Source organism: Plectrocnemia conspersa, unplaced genomic scaffold (genome assembly GCF_051122295.1).
Source record: "Plectrocnemia conspersa isolate PC_06_02 unplaced genomic scaffold, ASM5112229v1 ptg000007l, whole genome shotgun sequence".
NCBI lineage: Eukaryota > Metazoa > Arthropoda > Insecta > Trichoptera > Polycentropodidae > Plectrocnemia > Plectrocnemia conspersa.
In genome coordinates, this window is record NW_028277171.1 from 6,914,582 (window position 1) to 6,939,911 (window position 25,330).

Here is a 25,330-nt window from a genome sequence, read left to right on the forward strand (position 1 = left end):
TACTAGTACAAAGCTTTACCGTCTCTGGACCTGTTCAGCTAGCTTATATCAAAGAATTTGAAAAAATGAGTTAGAGATATATGTACTTCCCATTGCACTTTGAATAAATCAAAATTGTCTCCACAAGCCCAACTTACTTACCGTTAATCTTTTTAGGATTAACTATTTTTATATGACGATGCTATCATACCCCTGAAAAAAATCTGTAATATTTTATCTATATTAGATCTACACATTGATTATGCATCAATTAGCATCAATAATTTATATTAGGTAATGCAATCTATGATAAAATTAAAATACTCAAAATATTATTCAGTTCAAATTTTAATTATCACATCAAGTTTTCTTATAATTATCGTTTACTATATGTTTAATGAAATAACAAATAATAAATAATTATTAGCAAAATAATCAACATAATACACGGTGCGGAAATTTTATTTCTAGATTGACAATATACACGTAATACATCATAGTTGGTTAAGGGATGTTCAAATACAATAAGTTCAATTAAAGAAATACATGTTGAGAAGAAGAAAATTTTTAGAGAATAATTAAATATATTCTACTAGAGTCTAGCATTGTTAAGATCAAAGACTATTATATTTCTTAATTTAAATGTTTCAAAAATAAACCATTTTAGGACTAAAAAAAATATGTAGTCATTAAATTGAATGCTGTGTTTTTAAATACTGACATTATTAAGTAAAGTAAATTTCGCATTACATTGAATCAATCCATGAATTAAATTGCCGCACCCCATAAATAAAAAATATAATCAACAATATAAAATCAGCACACGTCTGCTAAAACTTTTTAAATAAAATAAATACATGTATGACACGTCAAAACTTATAATAAATTAATATAAAATCACAGACATTTTCTAAAGAAATTTTTATGACTAATATCTTAGAGATTCATAAATTAGACCAAATTGGTTATAATTATTATTTTTAAATATAATAAACACCTATAACATCCGAGCTTATGATAAAATGAGTGAATAGCATATGTTTTCTGAATACTTATATATCTAACTCCACTGACTCTACGAGATCAGAATTCGGCGTTCGAACGTGATTCTTTTGGCACCGTGGACTCTTCTCCAAATGCAGCTCCAATTTTGTCTCATTGGAATATCTCCGGTTGCACACCGTGCAGACTATACTATTTTTCTCCGAATGAACTGTGGTTAAGTGTCTCTTAAGCAAATTCATCTCGGAAAATCTGACTCCGCACATTTCGCATTTGAACGGTTTTATCTTTAAATGACTGCGCGAAATGTGTCTTTTCAATTGACTTTTGAGAACAAAGTTTTTGCTGCAATAATCGCATAAGAAATCTCCCTCGCGAGTGTGAGTTGCAACGTGATTCTTCAGTCCCGTCCTTTGAGAAAACGTTTTATCACAATACGAGCAGACAAATGGCTTAATACCTAAATGGAGCTTGCTATGAACGAATAAAGTTTTTTGATATGCAAATGACTTATCGCATTTTGTGCATTTGAATGGCTTTGCTCCGTCGTGAGCCGTGATGTGTTGCTTCAAATAAGTTATGTTTCTGAAACTCTTTGAGCATAGTGTGCATTGGTGGTATTTTTCTCTGTGTGTTGACATGTGCATATTTAAGATTCTGAAATTAAAAAAAAGTTGTTGTTAACTTCATATTTTTTAATTGACAGGCTAAAATATTATCAAAAATTAATTATATGAAAAAAATATAGTAAAGGTAGTAATTGAAATGTGTATCATTTTAAATCAACTTCTAGAAAAATGCAGCTGAGCATTAGCAAATAAAAATATATATACATATATGTTATGACTCAATGAATACAGAATCCTGTCAACATAAAAAAACACTACTCATCCCTCAATTTATTTGATAAGGTTTCAGGAAATATCGCATAAATCAAAGCATAGAACCAAATTTGTAATAAAACATTGAATTTACTTTTTAATGTTTCTTGAACTTATAAGATAAGCAATCAAAATCTTAAGGGAAACGCATGCACTCCAAAAAGCAACTCTGGTTAAACTGCATGGGCAGTGAGAGAGGTTCCAGATGTAGGTCATCACCATTTATACATCGCTACGTTATACGTTTGATTTTGAATATTTAAAATAAAATAAGTCTTAACTAAGTAAATTGATGGTTAAGTGTACTTTAGAATTTTCGGAATCTTAGCAACAATATTTTGATTTAATTTAAGTGAAGAAATCAAAATATAATAAGCGTATTCTGATCTAACAAATTAGAAAATGTAGGTATTTGATTGTATATAATTTATGGGGCAAAAAATCAAAATAAAGGCATAACATTTCCTTCAAAAATTTTCAAACAATGTAGGTAAAAAAAATCTAAAACACTAAAAAATATTTCGTAGAGCTGCGGTTGATATTTAAAAATAACCTTTATTTATTTAAGCTTATAAATACTGTACCATGTCTACTATTTTAAGTTCAACTTACTTACTAAGGCTGTAACTGAACGAACCGCCACAATAGACCTCGTAATGTCTAGATGAAAAAAAAGATCCTTTGGACATAAAAGAACAAGTAAACAATGCGTCGTAATTACCCTCGAAGTGCAGAGAAAAATATTTCTTTTGATGCATAACAGTTGCGCAAACAATACGCCATTGGGCGACAAAAAGCACCGTTAACATTCAACCTGTTGTATGATTTGACCTTGGAAAAGGTCCATCAAGCATATTTCACACTACAGGCGTGGACATATTTCGTTGGTCGAATAAACAAGCGCAACAATTGGTTGAATGATTGCATTGTTATGATTCGTCAGAGAACTTTTCAACCTTCGATACATAAGGTTGGTCTACAAAGGATGATCAGACAGAGGCGGATTACGAGACACACATTGAGTGACTACGATATAGAGTTCGAGAGACATCCACAGACTGCAGATTGATCACGTTCTGCTACCAGACGCCTTAGAGGACCATCCCAAGGATATTATTTTTCCACCAACTTCTCCATCAGCACTCGGAGAAAAGCAATACTTTCCCACAATAGTTTGTTGTAACATATGTAATATGAAATAAATTGTAACCAGCTTTCCAGTGTTAATTTCTGGCTGCAAAGTCACATTCCCCTCAGGCCCAAGATTTCCGAAAATTCTAAAAACTTTTTTAGCTATATATATAGATAATAATTTTACATTCCTTAAAAAGGAATTGCACTGAAATTTTATGGTTATTTTAAATGTTAGCATAGCAAAGGGTTAAAAAAAACATTATTTTAGCTTCCTTTATATTAGAGCGACTCGGTGATAGTCTCATGGTAACCATATACTTTACTCTCTCTATGTCGTCGCTCTTCTATGCACACTTTGGTTAGTTACTATTATATTCTTTGTTCTGTGGTTACCATACAGTTGTTTACACCGCTGTTTTTCAGCAATGATCTACTGTTTTTTAGGTCTTAAATGGGTAATTGTAGTGACTTCAGTTTACATTGGATTCAAATGATATTTTTCTATTCATCCTTTACTGGAGAATCTGCATATGTATTGATCTACTCCAAAAATCAAAAATGTTCTTTATAAAACTAAACTTAAAATTTAATTATTATTTTTTATACACTTCGTTAGGAAAAAAGAGAAAAGGAAAAAAAATAGGAATTATGGGCAACGATAGTTATACCGACGCAGCAAATAGAACTAATTCGCAGGTCGAAATTTTAGACGAAAAAAATATTTTTATGCAAAAATGTCTGAAATTTGACCACATGTAATGATTAAGTGTTAAAAAATAAAAATAAAATAAAAATGTATTCCATAATATATACCTTTGTGATGTAAAAGACAGATTACAATATTTGCAAATAACATCCTTGTTCAGATTGTGCATCTCTATGTGCAGCGTTAATTTCGACTTATATTTAAAAGTCTTTTGGCAAATATCACATTTATGAGGATTCTCGACTTCCTTTAAGAACTTGCTCGCATTATCATATTTTGCCTTAATAGATTCATCGTCGAAAGTTTCAGTTTTCATTTCCAGGAACTGGCCTACGTCCTCAATCCCCAACAGCGAATCTTCCGACCCTGTATTATCGTTTTCCGGTTCCTTATCTTCATCGTCTACAGCTTCAACATCATTGTCGGCATCGCTGTTCACAGTCATGTTAAGATTAAATTCGTTAATAACAATAGGATCGTTATCTTCAAAGGGCGTGTTATTAATGTTATAATCAAAATCTTGCCACATCATATCAGCAGTGGACATATGAACTTCTTTGATATGATTCATCAAGCCTTGTTTGCTCATATAAACACTATCGCATAGCTTGCAGGGAATTCCTGGCCTTTCCGAATGAGCTTTATAATGGCGTTGCAAATTAGTCTTTGTGCTTACGAACTTCTTGCAAATATCGCATTTCAACCCGCCGGTTTTTTCGTGTTGCTTCAAATGAGAATCGAGATGAAATTTGAAGTAATACGTCTTCTTGCATAAATGACACTTGAACGGTCTATCGTTATCGTGAGTTTTGATATGGCACTGAAAGTGGAACCGGTTCTTGAACTTCATGTCGCAATGTTCGCATTGCATTTCTTCGGTGAAATGTCTCTTGACGTGGCGGTCCAAATGCGACTTTTGCCCAAAGTAACGCTTGCATATGTCGCATTGATACGGAGTCGTCGAAGAATGCGAGCTAATTACGTGGCGTTTCACCATGTACTTGAATTCGAAAGATTTGCCGCAAATGTGGCAGGAATGTGGGTTTTGCACAGCCAAGTTCATGTGACTCATTCGATGTTTAATGAAAGGCCCATGTTTTGGGTATATTTTATAGCAATCCTGACACCTAAGACAAAGATTACCATTAAAAAAATATTAATCATAACTTAACCAATTAAATAAATAAAATAGTATACCTATACATTATAGTATCGCCGGTTGGAATTCGCTTGCCTTTGTGTGTTTTATGAATATGATGCATCAACGTACTCAAACGATTACTCCTCTCTTTGCAATAACGACATTTGAACGGTGTTACGTTCACCGTAGTGTCGATAACGTACGGCAAATCTTTCTCTTGCAAAAAATCAACATCTTTGGTTTGTATTATTTGTTTAACAGACACTCTCTTCTTTCTCTTTTTAAAGAATTTTAATTTAGATATGGGTATACTATCATCACTATCAAAATCTGACTTAGTTTGATGATCACTCTCAGAAGCGCATTCCTACAAAAAATAAAAATAAATAAATGATCAATAATAACGAAAATATTGAACGTTACGCACTTGTTCGATATCTTGTGCATCAATGTATTCGATTTGCACTTCATTAATTTCTTCATTGTTTTCTATGATTTCGTATACATCTTCTGAGCTAATTATTAGCTCCGTTATAAAATCTGGCCCGCCATCAACGGTTGATATTTCCATGGCACTTCTGTAAATGAATCATATTTATTTTTTCATTGCTGATAAACTGTACAATATATTTATAAAACTATTTGATTACTTCAGCGACAATTAAATCAATAAGTAAACACATAGATAAAAAGAAACTTTATAATGCATTTAATGAAACGATAGAATACTTAATTTAATACCTTATTATAGAATGGCGCGAACATTGGACAACAATAAACGATATCAAAAATCGATCGGCTACTAAACGTCACTTGATTGTTGCCAATGTAAAAAATCATCAGTTTAATATAAAATTAAAAAAATATTTTACATTTTACATTCAAAATCATAAATATCGCTATTTTAAAGAGCAATCTTTACAACAATTAAAACGTTTTGTATTTTAATAAATATTTATAAAATTTTATTGTACTTTTCATAATTCGATTTTTTATTTTTTACTTCTTACTACCTTACAAAATAATGGTGATTTAAATTTAAATCTACATTTTTTTAGCATTTACAATCAATTGCATTTTATTTACCCTAAAAATATAAAAGCATAGAGCTCGCGAACATTTTTTACTGTTTTTTAATTTTATGTTAATTTTTACGATTTTTAGAATATGTAATAGATTGCACCAAAATATCAAATAAAACGTAATAAATTTACCTATAGAATAAGAGAAATCAAAGTATTTTCAACTAGCTAGTTAACCAATGTATGCAAACATTAAATAAAATAGATAATGTGTTGCTAACGATTAGCTAAATCTAACTTAAATAAAAACAGCAAAATAATAACAAACCTATTTTAACACTTTGCATGCAGATGATTAAAAAATATTATAAAAACAATTTATTGTTCAATAAATCTATTTTTTTTCATGTAATAAATATTTTGATTTTAAATCAGCCATAATTTAAATCAGCCATAATAACATTACGTAAATGAAATAAATCCCAACATCGCAGTACAAAAATAGTTTCGTATTCGGCTCTCACTTTTAACCAACAAACATTGCAAAACAAAGACTCTCGTACACCTACAAAGTATCAACCTTTTGAGTAGTAGGTTAGTTTATACACATTTGCTAATTTGCTAGTATATACTTGAAAGGGAGCTAATTTTATGTACTTTCCATAATTATTTAAGGTGTTATTTATTTATTAATATTTTATATTGTATTTACAGTATATTAAAGAAAAATATTAGTAATGATTCTTAATGTTTTATTGCTTTGCTTTATTTTACATCTTTTTGTGTTAGTATGGCTTAATAATTTATTGTAACACTTTTGTATTACTAAATTTTAATTTATTTTACATATTATTTGGCTTTTATGGATTTTTGTGTGTCAATTTAAAGGCTTGTGTATTCTTTAATTAATTGGTATTATTTTCTACAGAAAACATTTATGATAAATTAAATTTAAAATATATAATATTTTTATTTATTATTTTTCAAAGTGTTTTTTTTATATAAATATATTGTATAAATATTATATTTTAGACATTTGTTGTTTTTGTATGAACTATATATTTAATTTATTATGTTTTTCTGTTCGTTCGATATTACCCCACTAGTATGTTACGAACATGTTTATTTTGTATAGCAACATTTGCAGACTGACAGTTCATTCAAAAGCTGATCAATTGTCATTTATAGACGTTAGTTGTTAACAAATATAATTTCAACGATTATGGCTGAAAATATGTGTGAAAATAGACATGGTTAATTTATTTTCAATAAGTGTTTGTTCGATTTTTGCCTGAATCATAATTCATTTTAGATTATTATTTACTCATATCTATGCATGTCGTACTGTAAGTGAAAATATATTATAAATTCATACATTTTTTTCTCTTTAGAACTGAGGAAAGAGTTGAAACTCTTAAAAATTGAAAACATGAAAAGGAAAAAGCATCTCAGATTAGCTATGCGAGTGAGGTTCTTAAATCGAAACAGATTAGAGGGAGAAATAACAGACTTGAATCTGATACTATCTAAATTGAAAACAAAAGTATTGGGAAGTTCAAAAGAGGTATTAATATTGTTATTTTATCAATTTTAACTGCATAAATTACTAATGTATTTTAATTTCAGAATGAAAAAGAAGCAAACTTATTTAAAAATCCCAATTCTTTAGTATACGATGATGAGACGAGTGTCAAATTTGATAAAAACGACGAATTAATCTGCGCAGTACCAAAGAGGAAAAATAAAACGGTAAATTTTAAGTACTTTTGCGATCGTTGCGAATTTAAATCGATCCAAAAAACTGCCTTTGATATTCACGTAAGAAGACACGAAGGCGTTAAGCCTTTTATGTGTGATGTTTGTAAGAAAACGTTCACCACCAAATTTGAGAGGAAACTACACAAGATAACGCATTTTCATAAAGTTGTATGTGAAGAATGTGGTTTTTTGTTAGTAAAATATATAACATATGTACTCATTTATTTTATTTTATAAATAATGATTTTTATAATATATAATATTTATAGGAATAATTTCTCCGACATTCTTATGAATAGCAAAGAAGACGTTTTAATTAAAGGTCAACCGTGTAAAATGTGTGGACACATAAATATAGAAAAGTATGTGTATTGTAAAGGTATTTGATATAAATTGTATGTATTATATTTAATCTAACTTATATCCATTGTTACAGACATGAACCAATAGTTGATAATGATTTATCAAAGGTTATAAATAATGAATCTCAACTGAAATCGGAAATGGGCGATAAAGGTGTATATAAATTGCTAAAGTACATACCATATAGCTTGGTCAAAATAATGGGGCACCTTAATAAATGTGTTAAATCCCAATATTTCGATGGATAATAAAAATAGAGCTTAAGCTAGTACTATTCGTTGAATCTTGGAACAAATTCTGCGAAACAATTCCTTTTCCTCGGTATGCCATGAGATAAAAGTTTAACAGACAATGTTTTAAGGGGTACTCCACTATTATGACCAATACTATCCATGGTGAGCGTAAATAAGTTGTAAACTCAACATACATAAAATTTAAGACTATCCGTTTTTCGCGTTTTTATGTTGATATGTCTATACGTTGAGAATAATTAATTATCTGGATATAATTTCTATAGATTCACAGTATCGACATAGAACATAAAAAAGGCTAGCTTCAAATTTCATACTTGTCATGTTGTCAATTTATTCACACCCGTCGCAGATATAATTGTATATGTAAATGTAACATAACAAATATTTTTTAAAAGATAAATCATCAAATACGGATAAGCTCAGACCGATTGGAAAGAATGTATGGATTTGTGATTTCTGCAAAGTAGTGTATGTATTATTATTTATGTTTGTGAAAAAATAGTTTATGTCTATATTTTAATGCAAATTCATAATTACAGGTTTAAACAGAAAAAAGTACTAACCAAACACATGAGAACTCATACAGGTGAAAGGCCTTTCTCATGCGACAGTTGTGAATATGCCGCAGCATCTAAAAATACACTTGTGATACATAAAAGGAAACATACAGGTATTGTACCAATATAAAAAAAACACCCAGATCCTTGCATAACGTATAAAATATATTATTAATGGTTTTAAACTTGGTTAAATTTGTTTATGATTTATTTTAATATATTTTTTCCTAAGCAAATAATTTAATTTAATTTAATATTGATAGATCTATGAGTATATCTATATATATAAATATATAACATTTTAATAAATTATGAAAACTACACAATTTTAAATTGAGTTATGTATTATAAATTAATTAATTTATTTGTACAATTTTTATTTACACTCTCCGTTGATGTTTAATAATAAGTTGTATTTTATATCAGGTGAAAAACCATATGTGTGCACATACTGCTCTTTTAGATGTGCTACCAGAGGCTATTTAACCATACATTTAAATAAGCATCTCGGAATTAAGCCTTTTGCTTGTGATCAATGTGACTATAGGTAATTTATATATATTTTTATTATATACATAGTTCAGTTCATTGTTATAATATGTTTGCTTTTTAAGATCTGTCGATTCTTGTAAATTGACAACTCATCGAAAAGTTCATCACAGTAATGAAAAGCCTTTTGTATGCGATATGTGCTCATTTCAAACAAAACTTAAATCTAGACTCAAGAAGCATATGATTGTTCACGGTCCTAGACCATTTGTGTGTCATTATTGTGCTAAAACTTTTACTATCAAACGAGCTTTGCAAGAACATGAAGGAATCCATACAGGTATGTATAAAAGTTCTCTATAAAAAAATCAAGTAGAGTAATTTATTTATTTTTAAATTGCAGGCAATCAACAATTTCAGTGTAAAATATGCAAAGTGGAGAAGAAATTCACTCTAGAAGTCACATTTAAAAACCATCTGGCAAGGCATCAATTGAAATACAGTTGTAAATTGTGCGATTATAAAACAGACCGTAAAAAGAGCTACAACCGCCACGAAGAGGTACACCGAAAAGGACCATATAATCCCAGAAAAAGATTTGTTAAATCTTATCAATGTAAAATATGCAAATATAGGTAAGTTTATATAAATCCTTACAATGTATTATGAACATCTTATTTTATCTAATCATTTTATTTTGTAGTTGCTCACAATTATCAACGCTAATGAAGCATGGTGATACCAAACATCCAAATCATCATTCCATTGAGCCAGAATTACAAGAAAAACCTCAATCGATTGTCCAAAATACAGTTTATAACGAACCGAAAATAAACATTCCGTCAGTAGCTATTGCAAATCCGGCTTATAATCCGTTGATATTAAACATACCCAATACTCAAAACATGCAAATCGATCCTAACTATCAGAATGTCAATCATTATCCGTTGGCTGTTAATTACGTGATGCCTTTAGCACCGACCATAGGCAATATAATTGATTTCAGAAGTATATCTCAACCGTTTACATCGACCAATTTTATTTACTCTTGTGATCAGTGTGAGTTTAAAGTTACTGATTACAACGAATTGACTGTGCATAAAAATACAGCACACTTGAAAGAATCAGATTATATAAATTACTTTAGAGAGGCTTTATAAACTTGTATTATATATGAATTTATGTAATTGTTTGTTAACGTTATTATTATGCTCCTCATATGATATTGAAACTGAAGTGCGTTGTATATTAAAGTAAAAATAAATGACAATTTTTTAAACTATTATTTTTTCCATTATTTTCTATGACATTTCTACACAAGTTGTATCATTTTTGTGGTGGTTTTTCATTAAGAATAATTCTGTGTGAATTTGGACATGTTCAATTGACATGAGATTTTTATTACGATATACATGTTTAAACGACTTAAGAAAGCGATAGTTCGATGAAGCATTATCAGGTTAATACATTAGATGCTGCAAATCTTCTAAGTCCCATTCCTTGATTTTTATCCTGTTGCAGAATTCATCGTTAATTATTTATTAGAACTGATCGTTTCTTTCTCATATCTGCCTTCAATCTTGCTATTGGGCAAAATACACATCTGCTGTAATTGCATGGCCAGGATTTTACAATTTAAATGATCATAATAAATTACTCCCAAAAAATTCAAAATGAATATTTTTTAGAGACTGATGGTGGTAGGGTAGATATAAATACTTAGTTTGGAAAAAGCTTTTTTCACAAACAATCCCTTTCGAAACTGACTCACAAAATTGTTTTTATCCCTAAGGCTTGGCGGAGGAAAAGGGTTTCTCGGAACCAAAATTATTTTAGAATAATGTGAGACAAAAAATCAATACTGAAAAATCATAATTTCTTTCATGGAAAGCATTTCTTATCTGGTTCAAAAAAGAAGCGTTATCTCAAATACCTATTTAAGTGTATTGTGTAATATGCAGGGCTGTGGAGTCGTTAAAAAAAAACACGACTCCGACTCCGACTCCGATTCCGATATTTACCAACTACACGACTCCGACTCCGACTCAAAAAAGTTTAATTTTATCAGGTTGTTTTCCTACTTTTGCAAATAGGCAAATTTTTCATGTATGGCATAAAAATAAAACAAAATCAAACTTTATTAATTATTTATTTGAATTTATTCTTAAAAACAACATAGCTTCTATTAAGTCTGTATTCGTAGAAGCTCTCAAATCAGAATTAAGGATTTTAAGAGCGGAAAATAACCGCTCTACGGATACTTGGGTTGGCGGCAATGCTGTAACGGTCAACGCTGAATCTTTTACTATTTCTGGATACCGCTGTATTGCCATTTTAACGTTTAAATTATAACCTCGGTCAAATTTTTCCACCATTTTTAGTGCATCGTAAAATTCATTTTTAAATTTTGAAATAGAGTCTCCTTCCTGTAGTATATTGGGACTCAAACGAGGACGTTTAATTTTCTCTTGTTCATTGAGATATTTCTCAAAATCGTCTTCAGATTCAGCGGTTTCGAATGAAGATGATGATAATTCAAGTATTGATTGCTCAAAACTGCCTGATGTCGTCTCGTTTCCTACTCGAAGGCCTTTCATACGAATGGTTAATTCAAACAGAGCGTTCTTAGCTCTATTTATTTGTTCTTCCGTCAATATGGATCGAACCATGGGGTCAACATAAATTCCAGCCAATAGAATATCATTGTCCAGTAAATGTTTTTCTCTGCGTAGCATGGCGTTTTTTATTCCATCAGCAATAGTATTACTCTGAATTTTAGACAAATGAAAAATAATGCTCTTCCACTCCTTGAAAAATTTACCAGGAGTCAAGTCTTCTGCTTGCAACACTTTTGTAACGATATAAGGATAGCGAAGCAAAACTTCAAGTTCCTCTACTTCTTTCCATTGCAACTCAGTCATAGTCACGTTCGGGTTGGCCATGTCCTCGAGGTAAAATTTCAGCTCAATAAGTCGCTGAATCATTAAATATGTACTACCCCATCTAGTAGCTTGATCCAAAATCGCCCCCTTTCTAGCTCTTCGCTTTATTATGGCATGTATTTTTGGTGTTCTGGCGGCTATTGCGACGTTTCGTACATTTTCACAGATACTTGTCGCTTGCACATCTCTCAAGCCGTCATGGATTGCTAATTGCAACGTATGTACTGCACATCGCATGTGATGGATCTTAAAAAGTTCAGAAGCGGCATCACTAAATATATCACCCAAAATGCAATAATCATCCATAATACCATATTCATCGATATCGTCTTCCACTTCCGACTCAATTGTACTTAGTTTTTCGACAGTACTTAGCATATTGCGAGCATTGTCTGTCACAATTGATAAAACTTGTTTTATTTTAATATTAAACTCTTGCAGAACATCCATCATAAGTTTTTTTAAATAATCGCTTGAGTGGTTAGATTTAGTGTCCTTGACTGCCAATGTACGTGTTATAATTTCTTTTTGATCATCAACGAATTGAGCATTAATGCCCAAGTAATTTACCCGATGACGTGTGCATGTGTCCATTTTTAAATAAATGAACTTTCCGTGTAATTGATTTTTTAGTTCATTTTTCTGTTTTTTAGCGTCCTCCATTACTATATTTCGTACACTGCTTCTTTCTAAGGATATCCCAACTTTACGAGCCATTTCACCGTTCAATTTAATGAAAGCTGGACTGGAGAAAAAAGTGAGAGGCAAAGAATTTTTAAACACCATTTCACTGATGCAGTTCTTAAATTTGTCGGCCGTCATAGACACGGTAACATTTTCACTTGTAAAATACTTAGTTACTAACACTTGACGATTCGGATTAACACTTGCTTTTAAACTAGCGTTGTCTTTCTCACAAATGATCCTATATAAATTAGGGTGATGGCGTTGAATATGACGTTTCATATTCGATACCCTACTGGGCGCACTAGATCCTTTCCCACCGAAAGCACTGATTTTTATGCCACAGATTTGGTTTTCAGAGTCTTCCTCAGCTTGACATACAAAAAATAGATCGTCTTCAGTTTTCTCAAAATATTCGTTAACCGTGGATTTTTTTCTCGATTCCAGAGACATCTAAAACAAAGGGGATTTTAAATTTTTTATTTACTATAACTATAATAAAAAATTAAATATGTTGTTATTATAAAGAAAATGTACCTCTGATCCTTGGAATTAAAACACAGAAATGGAAAGTAATTTGTAGCGCGCAGACGTGATTGCACGCAGACGTGATTGATGCAAAACAATGACTAAACAAAGAAAAAATGCTCGAATTTTACCGAGCAAATAAATGTATGCAATTCGAGTAACAGATTAAACAAATATATCGGATCTCGCTTTTCGACATAAGAAAGAAAGAGACCAAAAATTTTTGCGTTGACTTGTATGCATTGGATGTTGGTGACTCACTGTCTCGGTGCAACTCATGGCACCTACACGTTTAATATTCATACGCTATACACATTCATTATTACGCAATTAAAATTTCATAAATTTCGTAATTAAAAAAATGCATTTTATAAAAAAATGGTCGGAGTCGCTCATTTTTCACGACTCCGACTCCGACTCCGACTCCGGCCAAAACCCCACGACTCCACGACTCCGACTCCGACTCCACAGCCCTGGTAATATGTATATATACAAAAGTGTATTTTTAACATCATAACCATAAATAAAATGTAATACATTAACTCTTAAGGAATAAAATAATAAATCATGTTTTTTTATAAATTGTTTATATTTTCATACATTTACTTAAAACTATTAACTTTGTACGATATAATACTATGAACTTAACTTCAACAGAAATATATACAACTAGAAATTTTATTGACGACAATTAAAATTATAATTCGTATAAATTGGAATACAGATATTTCTTCGTATTTTTCAAGTATGAATAAGATGTTTATTGTAAAGTTTTAAAGATTATACAAAATTATTTTTTATTCATATTTTTTCTAGGAATGTTTTTTTTTTGGATTGAGATCCTTGATAGTTTAGAGCAGCATATAATTTCACTAGCACCTATCAGATAAATAATATTTTCACCAATAGAAATATATATCCATCAGTTAAAATCTATTCCAATATGATTCCATGAAATTCCAGGTAAAATATACTTTCATTGGTAATACACATCCACTGTAACATATATATCAGCAAACCTGAAGGTTTTCATATTGCAAGACCCAAAATATGTTCTTTTTGATTACTAGAAGCTATTATTCAATATATATTTTATTTGGTTTATAGTGACGAGTCTTAATTAATGGCTTTCGGCTTGAACTTTCTCCCTACTATGATGTGTAACTAGTACACGTTGCTTTTATAATTTAAATATCTTTAAATAAATAATAAAGAGATATTTTGTCAAAAGTCACCTTTTGCAATTTCGATAAAATCACTTAAATAAATATTTATAATAGGATTTTCATATTTTTTTGGACATTTTGTTTATTTATATAATTTACTTGTTTATTATTTTAATATATTATTTGTGTTTATTTACTATCTTTTTATTTCATGTAAAAAATATTATAAGGGCTGAAACACCCTGGTGACACGGATCGGATGACCTTGAAGATAAATGTCAGATATGCAAGTGAAGGTCAGTAGCTTTCAAGCATCTGTTTGAAGCAATCTCCTCCGCCACTTGTGGTTATCGGTTCATATTTTTTTTATTTTCAGCAATTAAATTTAAATTAATTATTTAAGTTCGATGTCTATGAATATTCTTAATTTACCGATTTTAATCACTTAATTTGGTATGCGTATAAAATACACAGCACAGTAACATGCGAACTTTTTTGGCACAGTGAGAGAAAGATTAAGTTCTCGAAAATACAGCTGCAGCTTTAAGTTAAGTATTATAAATCATTTTAAACTAAGCTCTAAAATAAGCTGCATCATTCTTCAGTTTAATGTCTGCAGAATTTTGTAAATATTTGACCTTTAAAAATCAGCCATAATTCATTATTTTAGGATAAATCTTTATAGAAGACCTAGGTTGATCATCCTCTTGAAATGGCACGGATCTAAAGAAAACTTCAGTGTCTTTATGGTTTTGTTCTCTGACAATTCTTCTATATTATGCAAATAATTTGCTCATCTATGTTGATAGTGTATTATCCTTTTTGTGCTTCTTTGGTTCCTTCATATGTACCAAAGTGTGCTTGTTTAAATCGCTGCGAAGATAAAATTTAGATGGACAATATTGGCAATGTTCAGTTCTTTCGCCATGTTTACTTTTCTGATGAGCCTGTCTTCTGCTGCTGGATAAGAATCGTTCTCCACAAATATCGCAACCGTACGGCCTCTCACCAGTATGGAGCCGACTGTGTAAAAGCAATGCCTTTTTATTAACCAATAATCTTCCGCAAACATTACACTTCTCCATCTTTTTCCGATTGTGAACGGCTATGTGTTCATTCAAACTGCCTTTACTGAAGAATCCTTTATTGCACGTGCAGCAAATATACCTCCGTTCATTCAAGTGTTTGCTCAAAATGTGTAATTGTAAAGAAATTTTCAAACTTCTATTTTCTCCGCAATAATCGCATATGAAAGATTTTTTTTGAACTGTGTTTCCGCTATGCGTTTTAAGATGTTCTTTATAACAACGCGTGTTTTTATAGTTCTTTCCACAAATCGGACAAGATGTTTTATTATGGCTTTCTTTATGAATAGTGAGTAGTCTTGTTGAGCTACAAAGCTTACCGCAAACCTCACACATAAATTTATATCTTTCGTCCGAATGGCAAATCCTGATATGCTCTTGCAGCATATTACGCATGTGAAACTTTTTATTGCAAAATCTGCATTCGTGTTTCTTATCATTGTGGTACACCATGTGAGCTTTCAATACGTTTTTATAATAAAAAGATTTACCACAAACGGTACATAAATATGTCTTCTTGCCCGTGTGAACCACAATGTGTCTTTTCAAATTGCTGAGCTCTAAATATGTCTTTCCGCATATCTTACACAAGTGCTTTGTACCATCAGGATGATATTTTCTATGTTCTCTCAACTCCTCGTTGTTTGAAAACACTTTATTACACATTGTGCAATCAAAGTTTTTAGCATCTTCCTCAAACTCTTTTACTGAATCATTATCTAGCTTTTTCTCTTCGTTAAAAATCATATGTTGCTTTTGAAGATGCTCGATAAGCAAATGTCCAAAGAAGAATTTACCATCGCACAAAGAACAAACAAATTTTTTCTCTCCATGATAAATCATGTGAGTATTCAAGGCATTCGCATGATGAAACATCCGATTACAATGTGGACACTTATATTTTTTTTGTTCAGTGTGAGTAATATAATGTCTCTTTAATATACTGACTTTTCTATAAGTCCTAGAACATATTTTACAGATATGTTTGGTGCCTATCGGATGCGTTCTCATATGTAATTTCAACTCTCCTTTGCTAATGAAACTTTGATCACACATAGTACATTCGTGCGCTAACTTCTTAATTTTATTATCACAGTTTTCTTTATCTACTAATTGATTTGATACTTCACATTGTAATAAATTGAATTCGCTATCACATTCTTGGTCGTTATGTTTCAATAAAATCCCAACTAAATTATCTTTGACTTTTTTGATTGAATGATTTTGAATATCACTGATTTCTGTTTTATTTTTGTGACCATCTAATAGCTTTGATTCAGGAAGAACTACAAGTATAGTATCATCGTCATTAATACTATCTTTGGGAAACATATTGCCGATTTTGTGAGACAAGCTATCGACACACTGTTTAAGAACTGCTTCTGATTTTTGATATTGTATTTTTAGTTCATATGCGATAATGATTCTTTCAAGGCAAGTTGAACAAACAGCTTCTGGTAATCCATCATTGTTTAATATCTGAAATTTTTAATATAACAAATTTGTGCATGTTAATTAAATAAACATATTTTATTATTATTGATTTTTTTCTAGTACACAATTTCTTTTGAGACTTATAAAAATGGTTATACAACAAAATTTACCTCTTGGTTTACGACTTCCGAGAGCATAAACGCAACAGTTAATGAAGTATCCGATTGTGGTAAATTTGTAAAAACATTCTGCATAGAATCGCTGGTCTCCAAGCAAACTCTACACGGCCCCATGTTTGTATGACATATCTATGTTCGCGAACACAGAACTGTCAAATTCAAGTGTTCGCAAATCAGTTGAAACGCTTCAACTATAAATTAAATATAAAAAACACAGTCCAATAAATAATCATATATTTATTTTATCAAACAAACTAAGCAATTTAAAAATTTATAAATAAAATACATTTTTACTATTAATGGGGTAATACCGAACAACGCTTTTTATTTGTGATTATTTTTAATCTAAAGTACATTTGTTACTTTAATATTTTGGTGGAGCGTAGACCTAACTAAAATTATGTTTCTTTAGCACTAAATAAAAACAAATTGCAGACATTTTTTAGGACTCAGCTAAAGATAAATAACTTATATTTTTTTAATTGACTTAATTATTGTATTGGAACGTTGAGTCACCAATAGTAAAATTCCAAGTAATTTATTAAAATGAACTTGCATCTACAAATAAGGATGAGCATTAAAAAGAAGCACTCACGTAAACTTGAAATTGTGATATTAAAGTTTGAACTGTGTTTAATATGTAAAATATCGTCTTAAGAAAATTCAATTTAAACAAGATAATGCATAATATTTTAAAACACTTACAGACTTGTTATTGTCGCGTTCTTGAAATATAAAATTAAATATTTATCTAAAGATACAATTAGAATTGAATAAGACGAGTTAATAATCACAACGACTATAAAAAGCCTTAAAGGAACGAGCGAAAATAATTGCATAAAAATGTGCTATTGCTTTTTTCTCAAAAAAATCGATTACGTACATTGTTTTGCTATACTATTTTGATATAATAATAATATTGTAAGTAAGTTTTGTCCGACATAAAATAAATAATATTAATGAAGCATATACCAGACCAAACAAAAATTTAAGGTAGGTATGGTAATCAGCGTCATTGCCCTCATTGGATAAGAAACATACTGATGCTCAATAAATAGGCTTGGGGGTGTCATGGTGTAATATATAAATGTGACTACTGCTGCTGGAGACAATAAAGCAAGTGCAATGACTTTTGAATGCAGCGGGTAAGTCGCCCGTTACAGTCAAATAATAAACCGCCGGTTGATTCGAAACATGCGAATAATTCACGCGTTCGAAAATAGAGCATCGCCGATGAATGTTAAATGTATCAACGTAATATAAGTAAATTCATAATATATACTTAAATTACTTCTCTTACACTAAATTACATTAGTTGTTTTATATATTTAACCACGACAGATAACTAGTAGTATTGCTCAATAGACGGATTAAGAACTCACTTACATCCCTATTATTTGCTCTTCTTATTTGAGGATAGGCGATGATAGATTTTTGGCTTTCTATTAAATAAATGCCTACTCATAGTATTTATGTCGACTCATCTTTTCAACTATAAAATTACCTAAAATATGTTCGACTTGCTTGTATATTAATATATATTATTTATTTTCTAAGAAGTATATTATAAAGGATCCAAAAATAATTATTTTTTGCCTTTATATATATATAGATATACCTGACTATTATTCGTGGGGGTTTTCATGTTCAAAAGGCGAATTATAAGGATAACTCTATTCGACTCAGGGTCCTCGATCATAGATATGACACGTAATTAAAGAACCCTAGCGTCGCATTTTATATGGATCCTATTTCCTTGGTTCGCTTTTCCGAGCGCCCATAATATTTGAATGGATATTCGACCGCACTAAGAAGGGTGATTTCACGCCCTTGCCTTCGTGGCCATTAAAATGATTACCTGTCTGATAAACGCGACCTCGACTTTTTCAAATACGCTATATCCTATAGACTTTTTCTGCTCATAGATTGTAAAAATTGAAGAAAACAGAACTAAAAAAGAGACGACCGATTTTTTAAATATTATTTTTATAATAAAAATCGATTTATATTTAATAAATAGCACCATGATAAGACTTTATTTTCTCTTGCTTGACACTCTGTTTATAACATCCATTAATCATGCAAAATGCTGCATCCACCGATCAATCATTTTTGCGGTGTTTAGCTACACCTACATGTATTTATTTTTAAATAAGTAAATCACTTTTACATTTTTTTGACGCAGGCTGGGTACATCTCGTATAGCAGCGTTTTCCAACTTTTTCAATTAATTATTAAAAATACCGGACTACAGAAGTAATATTTTATTGAATTATATTATAAAAATGTATCGTATATTTTAACCACTGACTCAGTCTTTGTCTTGGGGGCTTTAAAATAAAAAAGAATAAAAAAGTGAAGGATGGGTCTGACAGCACCGAGACTGAACATATAAAAATTGGGTGAAAACTATTTGTCCTGACAAATTAAAATTTTAGGTAATGTAAAAATTAATCCTTGTTTTAATATAAACTGTAAAAAATTGAATATATTTGTATGATTACTTTTGTAAGAATGCCAAAAATTGTATCGCTCATACGCTAAATATTGTGATGGAAGTATTATAGTTTAAGGTTTAGCGTCAGCACTAAGGGTAGGAATAATGTTCATGTGCAACGTATGCGTGCAGGGCCGGCTTTTTGCATATGCAACCGATTCATTCGCGTAGGGCCAGCGCTCAAAGTAAAAATTTATTAAAAACATACGTTAATATTATTTTTATTACAAAATATAAAATTAAAATATATATAGCGTTATTTCATTCTTCTTAAAAACACAATGAAAAAAAATTGTGTGAATTTTGGGGGTCGGATTTGCCTTCATAGACTTTGTGTATCTTCGTAAACTTCATATACATAGATAGAGCCGGCTTCGCGCTTATCAAAACTCCAACGTTTATTTTTCTGCTCTCTTGCAACCCTTTGTGTAAAAGAAACAAAGGATAGAACAACTTGAATGTTTCGTTTCTATGAATCATTCAGCAAGGTTTGTCACAAAAAACTATGGCCTATTAAGACGCACATGTTCGATCCAGTGTTTTTTTTGACAGTCCATATATCAGAAATAATAAGGGTTTCAAAATTCAACATACGTTGAATGTTAGCACTGATTCGAAAACATTTAATGTCAAATCCATTTTTTAAGTTAGCAATATTTTTACCAAGGAATATATTTATTAAGATTTATTAATGTTAGGATTCCTCAGTCGCTAAATAATATATAGTTCTCCAATTCGAGTTTTTTATGTTAGCAGTACTGTAAATCAGACAGCTGTCTATAATCACCCGTGTTCAAAGTATTAATTTACGGGAAAGTTATGGTCAATATCATCGTCCAAAAAGTGACTGTTTGGTGCGCATTGTGGCAGGCGGCGTCATTGGGCATTCATTTTTTGAAAACAATGATGGTCGGACTGTAACAGGCAATGGTGAGCACTATGGCCGGTTTCACACGTGCCGGATGGATTCACCCGGCACCGGGCCGGCGCCGTTTACAAAGCTTTCACGCGTGGCCGGTCTCTGGCCGGTTTCTGGCCGGTTTCTTCCCAACCCGACCTATACCCCGTCAACTGGTGCCAGTAATTTAGGATTAACGGCTTCACATAAGTCCTTCCACACATTTCGCGTTATTTTTTTATTTTTGTATGTATTCTACTAAGATAATTAAAAGAGATTACATTAATATAATTAAAATTTCGAGGTCTATTTCTTCCGCTATTGCCTAAACACGAGGAATATATTTAATAATTTTATTACAAGATACCACAATCACTGTCAACGGCCCGGTTCATGTTTGAGTTTTACCTTCACCACACTCAACTCGGTACCCGGCGCCGGACAGTTTAGTGAGCGCGGCCGGCGACAACCCGGCAGTCAGTGTCGGGCCGGCGCCGGGTAGATTTGTCCGGCACGTCTGAAATGATAGGTACTAGCCCATACAACACCATCCCCACTACACGGCGCCGGCCCGGTGCCGGGCAAATCCACCCGGCACGTGTGAAACCGGCCTTAAAGTATGATAACCAATTATTTTTGGCACAAAATTGAAAATATTGATGTGAAAGACAGCGCATTTTGCCACACATCGGGTGCAACGTTGGATGTTTCGCTTGAAAAGTTTCTAGAACGCATTATTTCACGTTGACCAACGCTCACTCTTTGCTGCTTGATCCATACTTGTTTATATTTTAAAACGTATTTATGTAGCAAAATATTGTTGGCCGTTTTTGTAGCCATTGGGGCCAAACCAGCAATAGAGTTGGCATGATTTTCGAACCTTCGTTAATGTATTCTTTTGTTGTCGACCAATGAAAAATAAGCATTCAAATATAAAACAAGATGGCCGACATCAACGTGACAACAGTTTTATTTTTTTTTGCTACGCAACAATAATTTTCATTAATTCTTCATGTGCGTTGTTCGATTTGACTGAATACAAATATTCGGATTGCAAATTAACTAGGTATGTTATAACTATAAAAATGATATATATACATAATGTGTGTAAGGCTTATAAGAATACATTTATTATACTAGATAAACAATCTTCGTAGTAAAATCTTCAAATTTTGAACTCCCGTCGACGAACAAATTTTGAACTCCCGAAAAGTGAGTTTTTCCTTTTATAATACATAAACATTATCATTGCTTCCATTTTGATACACATATATGTTAGATTTGATTGAACCGGGTATGTTTTAAACGTGAGAATGTAATATATACTTAGTACGTTAATGTCGATCAAACCTTATAAATGCTAATAAATCGTACTTAATTGTCTATTCATATTTGGGGATATTATCTTTCATGACGATCGTGATGCAGTCGGTTATTTAGCTGAAGCAGTTTGGTTACAGCAAAATAAATTAAAACAATTATTGCAGAAAAAAAAATCCACCTAGATCGTTCCATTCCGAGCGACGACTCGCAATATACATATGTGTAGTTTCTTGGATGTTATCTAATAGACGACATTTTACAATGATTATAAATATGTGATTTCATAACTGGAATAATCGATAGTCAAAATATCTAAGAGTGGCTTATTTTTAATTCTGACGTGGCAAAATACGCCATGGTTTTTAATCAATTTTTGTTCTGTATTTATTGTAATACACATATCTCTCAAAATAATTCCATGTTAAATAGCATCATTCTGATTATATGCTATAAATAAATTAATTATAGCAATTTTTTACTACACGTATATATGTATATTTTCTCAAATTATTACATTATTGCATTTAATATTAAGGCGTCCGTTTGCTTGGGTAAAAGATATTTAATATGTACATATAAAAGGTATTTCCTTTTATAAGATCAATCCAATTTTAAAAATTATACCTAGAATACGGTTTAATATTCTTTGTCTGCTATCTCTATACTCTCCACAGTGCTCCGTGAGAAAATAACATCTTTTCACAACAATATAAAGGTATAAAGTACCATCACTTCCGGTCGCTTTCGTTTACGACCTCTGAGGAAGGCTTTTCTGGATATTGAAGGCGACGCTATCGCTACTTCATTTTCAGCAGGTCGTCCAGGGACGTTTCCGGCGGTTTTGTGGATTTCCGATGGACATTATCAGACTTTCCAGAGATAACTTTAATGACGAGACGACGTTTAATTCAATAGCCTTCTGGATCAGAACTAGTAGGTATCACACAAAAAAAACAAGAGGAGAAAAATCGAGATTTCATTTATAGATATATTTTTTTCATCATTGATTCTATTGTAATTGCATTTTAGATAACAACCTTTTATTGTCGAATCGCAATTGCTCTATCAGATCTTGTTTAATGTGTATACTCGTATAATATACATAGGTATTTTTTCGTGAATTCTACGCTGTATAATCTAAATGGCGTTCGTGCTCGACGCACTTATCGTTTATTATTCTTTGAAAACTTATATATGCGAAATTTCGAGAGTTACTCTTATCGACCCCACTGATCTGACCTGGACCTCTGGATTCGCGTAGAAGTAATCCCGGTGCCCATTAGACCTACAATTTCTACCGTAAGTTTGTCGTATTATTGAATTCATAAAGTTTCCTTTCGAACCTATTTAGACAGTTGAAATGATCACGTTGGCAGTTAACCCAGCGCGATAGGACAATGTCAGCTACTCCTTGAGAATAATACTTAAGGTGAACTCACACAGTAGTATAATATTTAAAATTAATTGTTTGCACAAATAGTTAAGGAAAGTTACTAATTTTACACACGTTACGATGTTTATCTTTGGATGCATACGATGTAAAATTTGTAATATAATTCATAGTTAAAGTCAGTGGTGTAGTTCTAAAAAAATAAATCTTTCGAAAATTTGGCTGAAGAACTGAAACATCTTCTCCAAGCATATTTTCAAAAACTAGAAAGCCAATATGATAAACATATTTATAAGCTGTATGCTGTCCAAGACATTGAGTGCATTCTTATATTATTTTTCTCATTTGCATATATCGTTTTTATTGCTTGGTCGATGAGCTTTTTTATAATTTTATTGTGGCTTCACACATGTGTCACACAGACGGGAAAAGTAACCGAATTCCAATGGATTAATAAATAACGACGAAGCAAAGGGAATTTTGAAAAGTCATCCAAATAACCTAATTTCATTTTAAAACCCTCCAGAACACAAATGTCAGAACAGAGAGCTCGAACCAACACAGAAGGATAGATTTAAGAGTCAGCCAAGACTTAACAATTTGACCGATTGGACTTTTACCAAAGATTCCATAAAAGGACTACGCCACAGCACTACGCCTCCCCAGAGAACCAGCGCTATTAGAGTGCTCTGATGCTGCGCCACCATAAGACATGTGCTTTTCAAATTCTGCATATTTCTCAATGGTAGCACATATATATTTTTTAGGGTGTAGCTTGAAGCGTAAATCCTTAAATTACGTCCAAATTGGCACCATTATATAGTTTTATTTTTATTTACGTTTCACAAACACCGTTATTAATTTATTTTATAAATCTGAACTCTACAGTTATAAATTGATTAAGAAAATTGTATTTTCTAATAGGTGGTGCCACTAAAATCTGTTAATTTAACATCCTTAACCAACCATTAAAACTTGTATATTTATGATTCTAAAAAAATTCATTCGATGTTTATTTTTGTCAATGTCAATTAATTTAATTCGCTAAATATAATATTTGTGATATATTTACATATATAGATTAGTTTTTCATATTGGGATTTTCATACGAATACACGCGTTATTTTTATGTGCCTTTTTAACTTGTACGATGCCACTTATATATTACAAAACTAATTTTGTCAAAGACATAGTTACAGATTCGGTTCAATGGCAGTTCAGATTAATTAGGAATTTAATTAATAAGTGGAAACCAATCATAGCACGCTGGTGTAAGTCTAGCTTTAGCTTTCTCGTTTGAGGGAGGTAAAGGCACAATTTATTCTCCATGGGGGCGTAATTAGAATCCTTAGGAGACCGCAGGACCATGCGGCAGCCACTATACCCGCCCGGCGAATGTTCTCATATTGCACTAGCTGTACAGATTAGACGGGTATCGATTCGGATATTACAGGTAATTGTTTTCGTGCACTTCGCATAGCTGGTCTCGTGCACGCTTCCCCATTTATGTACCGCCTATACCTCTGGAATATCCGAGATTAGCGATAGCGCTCGTGGGTTTTGTGCGAGAGTTTTCGACGAGGCTTGTGTACGAAATAATGGTGATTTAATTAATCTTGGACCAGGTGGTGTACATACTTTTATAATTAAATCGATGAGATATGTCCAGACCGAGGATTTATTGTATATATATTGCAGATTGGATCATATTGATATTTGCATCATATTGTCTTTTGTAACGAGCCTTTGTGTTAGTTTGTTTTGTCTTGTTAAAGAATTTTACTTCACTAAAACTGCAATGAACCGCAGTTGATTGAAATACATATGCGATTGAGGCAAAATCCTGACTAGAACAATTAAAGGCGAGAGCATATTTATTTTCCGAATCTAATTGATTCCTAGCGATTTACATTTTCGC

At 31.5% G+C, this 25,330-nt stretch overlaps 2 protein-coding genes across 4 annotated transcripts; one reads left to right on the top strand and one right to left on the bottom strand.

Moving 5' to 3' along the window:
- Positions 1 to 425: 425 nt before the first annotated feature.
- LOC148233768 (uncharacterized) lies at positions 426 to 17,436 on the bottom strand. The gene is made up of 7 exons (XM_088188956.1): positions 17,296 to 17,436; positions 15,416 to 17,170; positions 5,585 to 5,652; positions 5,271 to 5,421; positions 4,900 to 5,210; positions 3,810 to 4,829; positions 426 to 1,638 (listed from the first exon to the last, which is right to left on the bottom strand). The coding sequence occupies exons 1-7, from the start codon at positions 17,416 to 17,418 to the stop codon at positions 1,032 to 1,034; spliced, it is 4,035 nt and encodes a 1,344-aa protein (XP_088045082.1). The 5' UTR covers positions 17,419 to 17,436; the 3' UTR covers positions 426 to 1,031.
- LOC148233769 (uncharacterized) lies at positions 6,986 to 10,569 on the top strand. 3 transcript variants are annotated; one of them, XM_088188578.1, is made up of 11 exons: positions 6,986 to 7,055; positions 7,257 to 7,429; positions 7,492 to 7,814; positions 7,893 to 7,985; positions 8,060 to 8,139; positions 8,636 to 8,708; positions 8,780 to 8,910; positions 9,224 to 9,344; positions 9,412 to 9,626; positions 9,690 to 9,921; positions 9,990 to 10,569. In XM_088188578.1, the coding sequence occupies exons 2-11, from the start codon at positions 7,295 to 7,297 to the stop codon at positions 10,444 to 10,446; spliced, it is 1,860 nt and encodes a 619-aa protein (XP_088044704.1). In that variant the 5' UTR covers positions 6,986 to 7,055; positions 7,257 to 7,294; the 3' UTR covers positions 10,447 to 10,569. The 3 variants fall into 3 exon arrangements, with proteins under 3 accessions (XP_088044704.1, XP_088044703.1, XP_088044705.1); XM_088188577.1 differs by having other exon boundaries at positions 6,995 to 7,118; XM_088188579.1 differs by having other exon boundaries at positions 7,006 to 7,139.
- Positions 17,437 to 25,330: the final 7,894 nt, after the last annotated feature.

Bases quoted from the DNA above. Each gene is read 5' to 3' on its own strand.
- LOC148233768 (XM_088188956.1), bottom strand. From the start codon at position 17,418: ATGGGGCCGTGTAGAGTTTGCTTGGAGACCAGCGATTCTATGCAGAAT. The intron at 5,653-15,415 runs CTATCAACATAG...ACAATCAAGTGA, and splicing joins AGCACAAAAAGGATAATACA to CGTTTAGTAGCCGATCGATT. The intron at 4,830-4,899 runs GTATACTATTTT...TCTTTGTCTTAG, and splicing joins GGCGATACTATAATGTATAG to GTGTCAGGATTGCTATAAAA.
- LOC148233769 (XM_088188577.1), top strand. From the start codon at position 7,088: ATGGCTGAAAATATGTGTGAAAATAGACATG. The intron at 8,140-8,635 runs GTGTATATAAAT...ATTTTTTAAAAG, and splicing joins ATCGGAAATGGGCGATAAAG to ATAAATCATCAAATACGGAT. The intron at 9,627-9,689 runs GTATGTATAAAA...TTTAAATTGCAG, and splicing joins ACATGAAGGAATCCATACAG to GCAATCAACAATTTCAGTGT.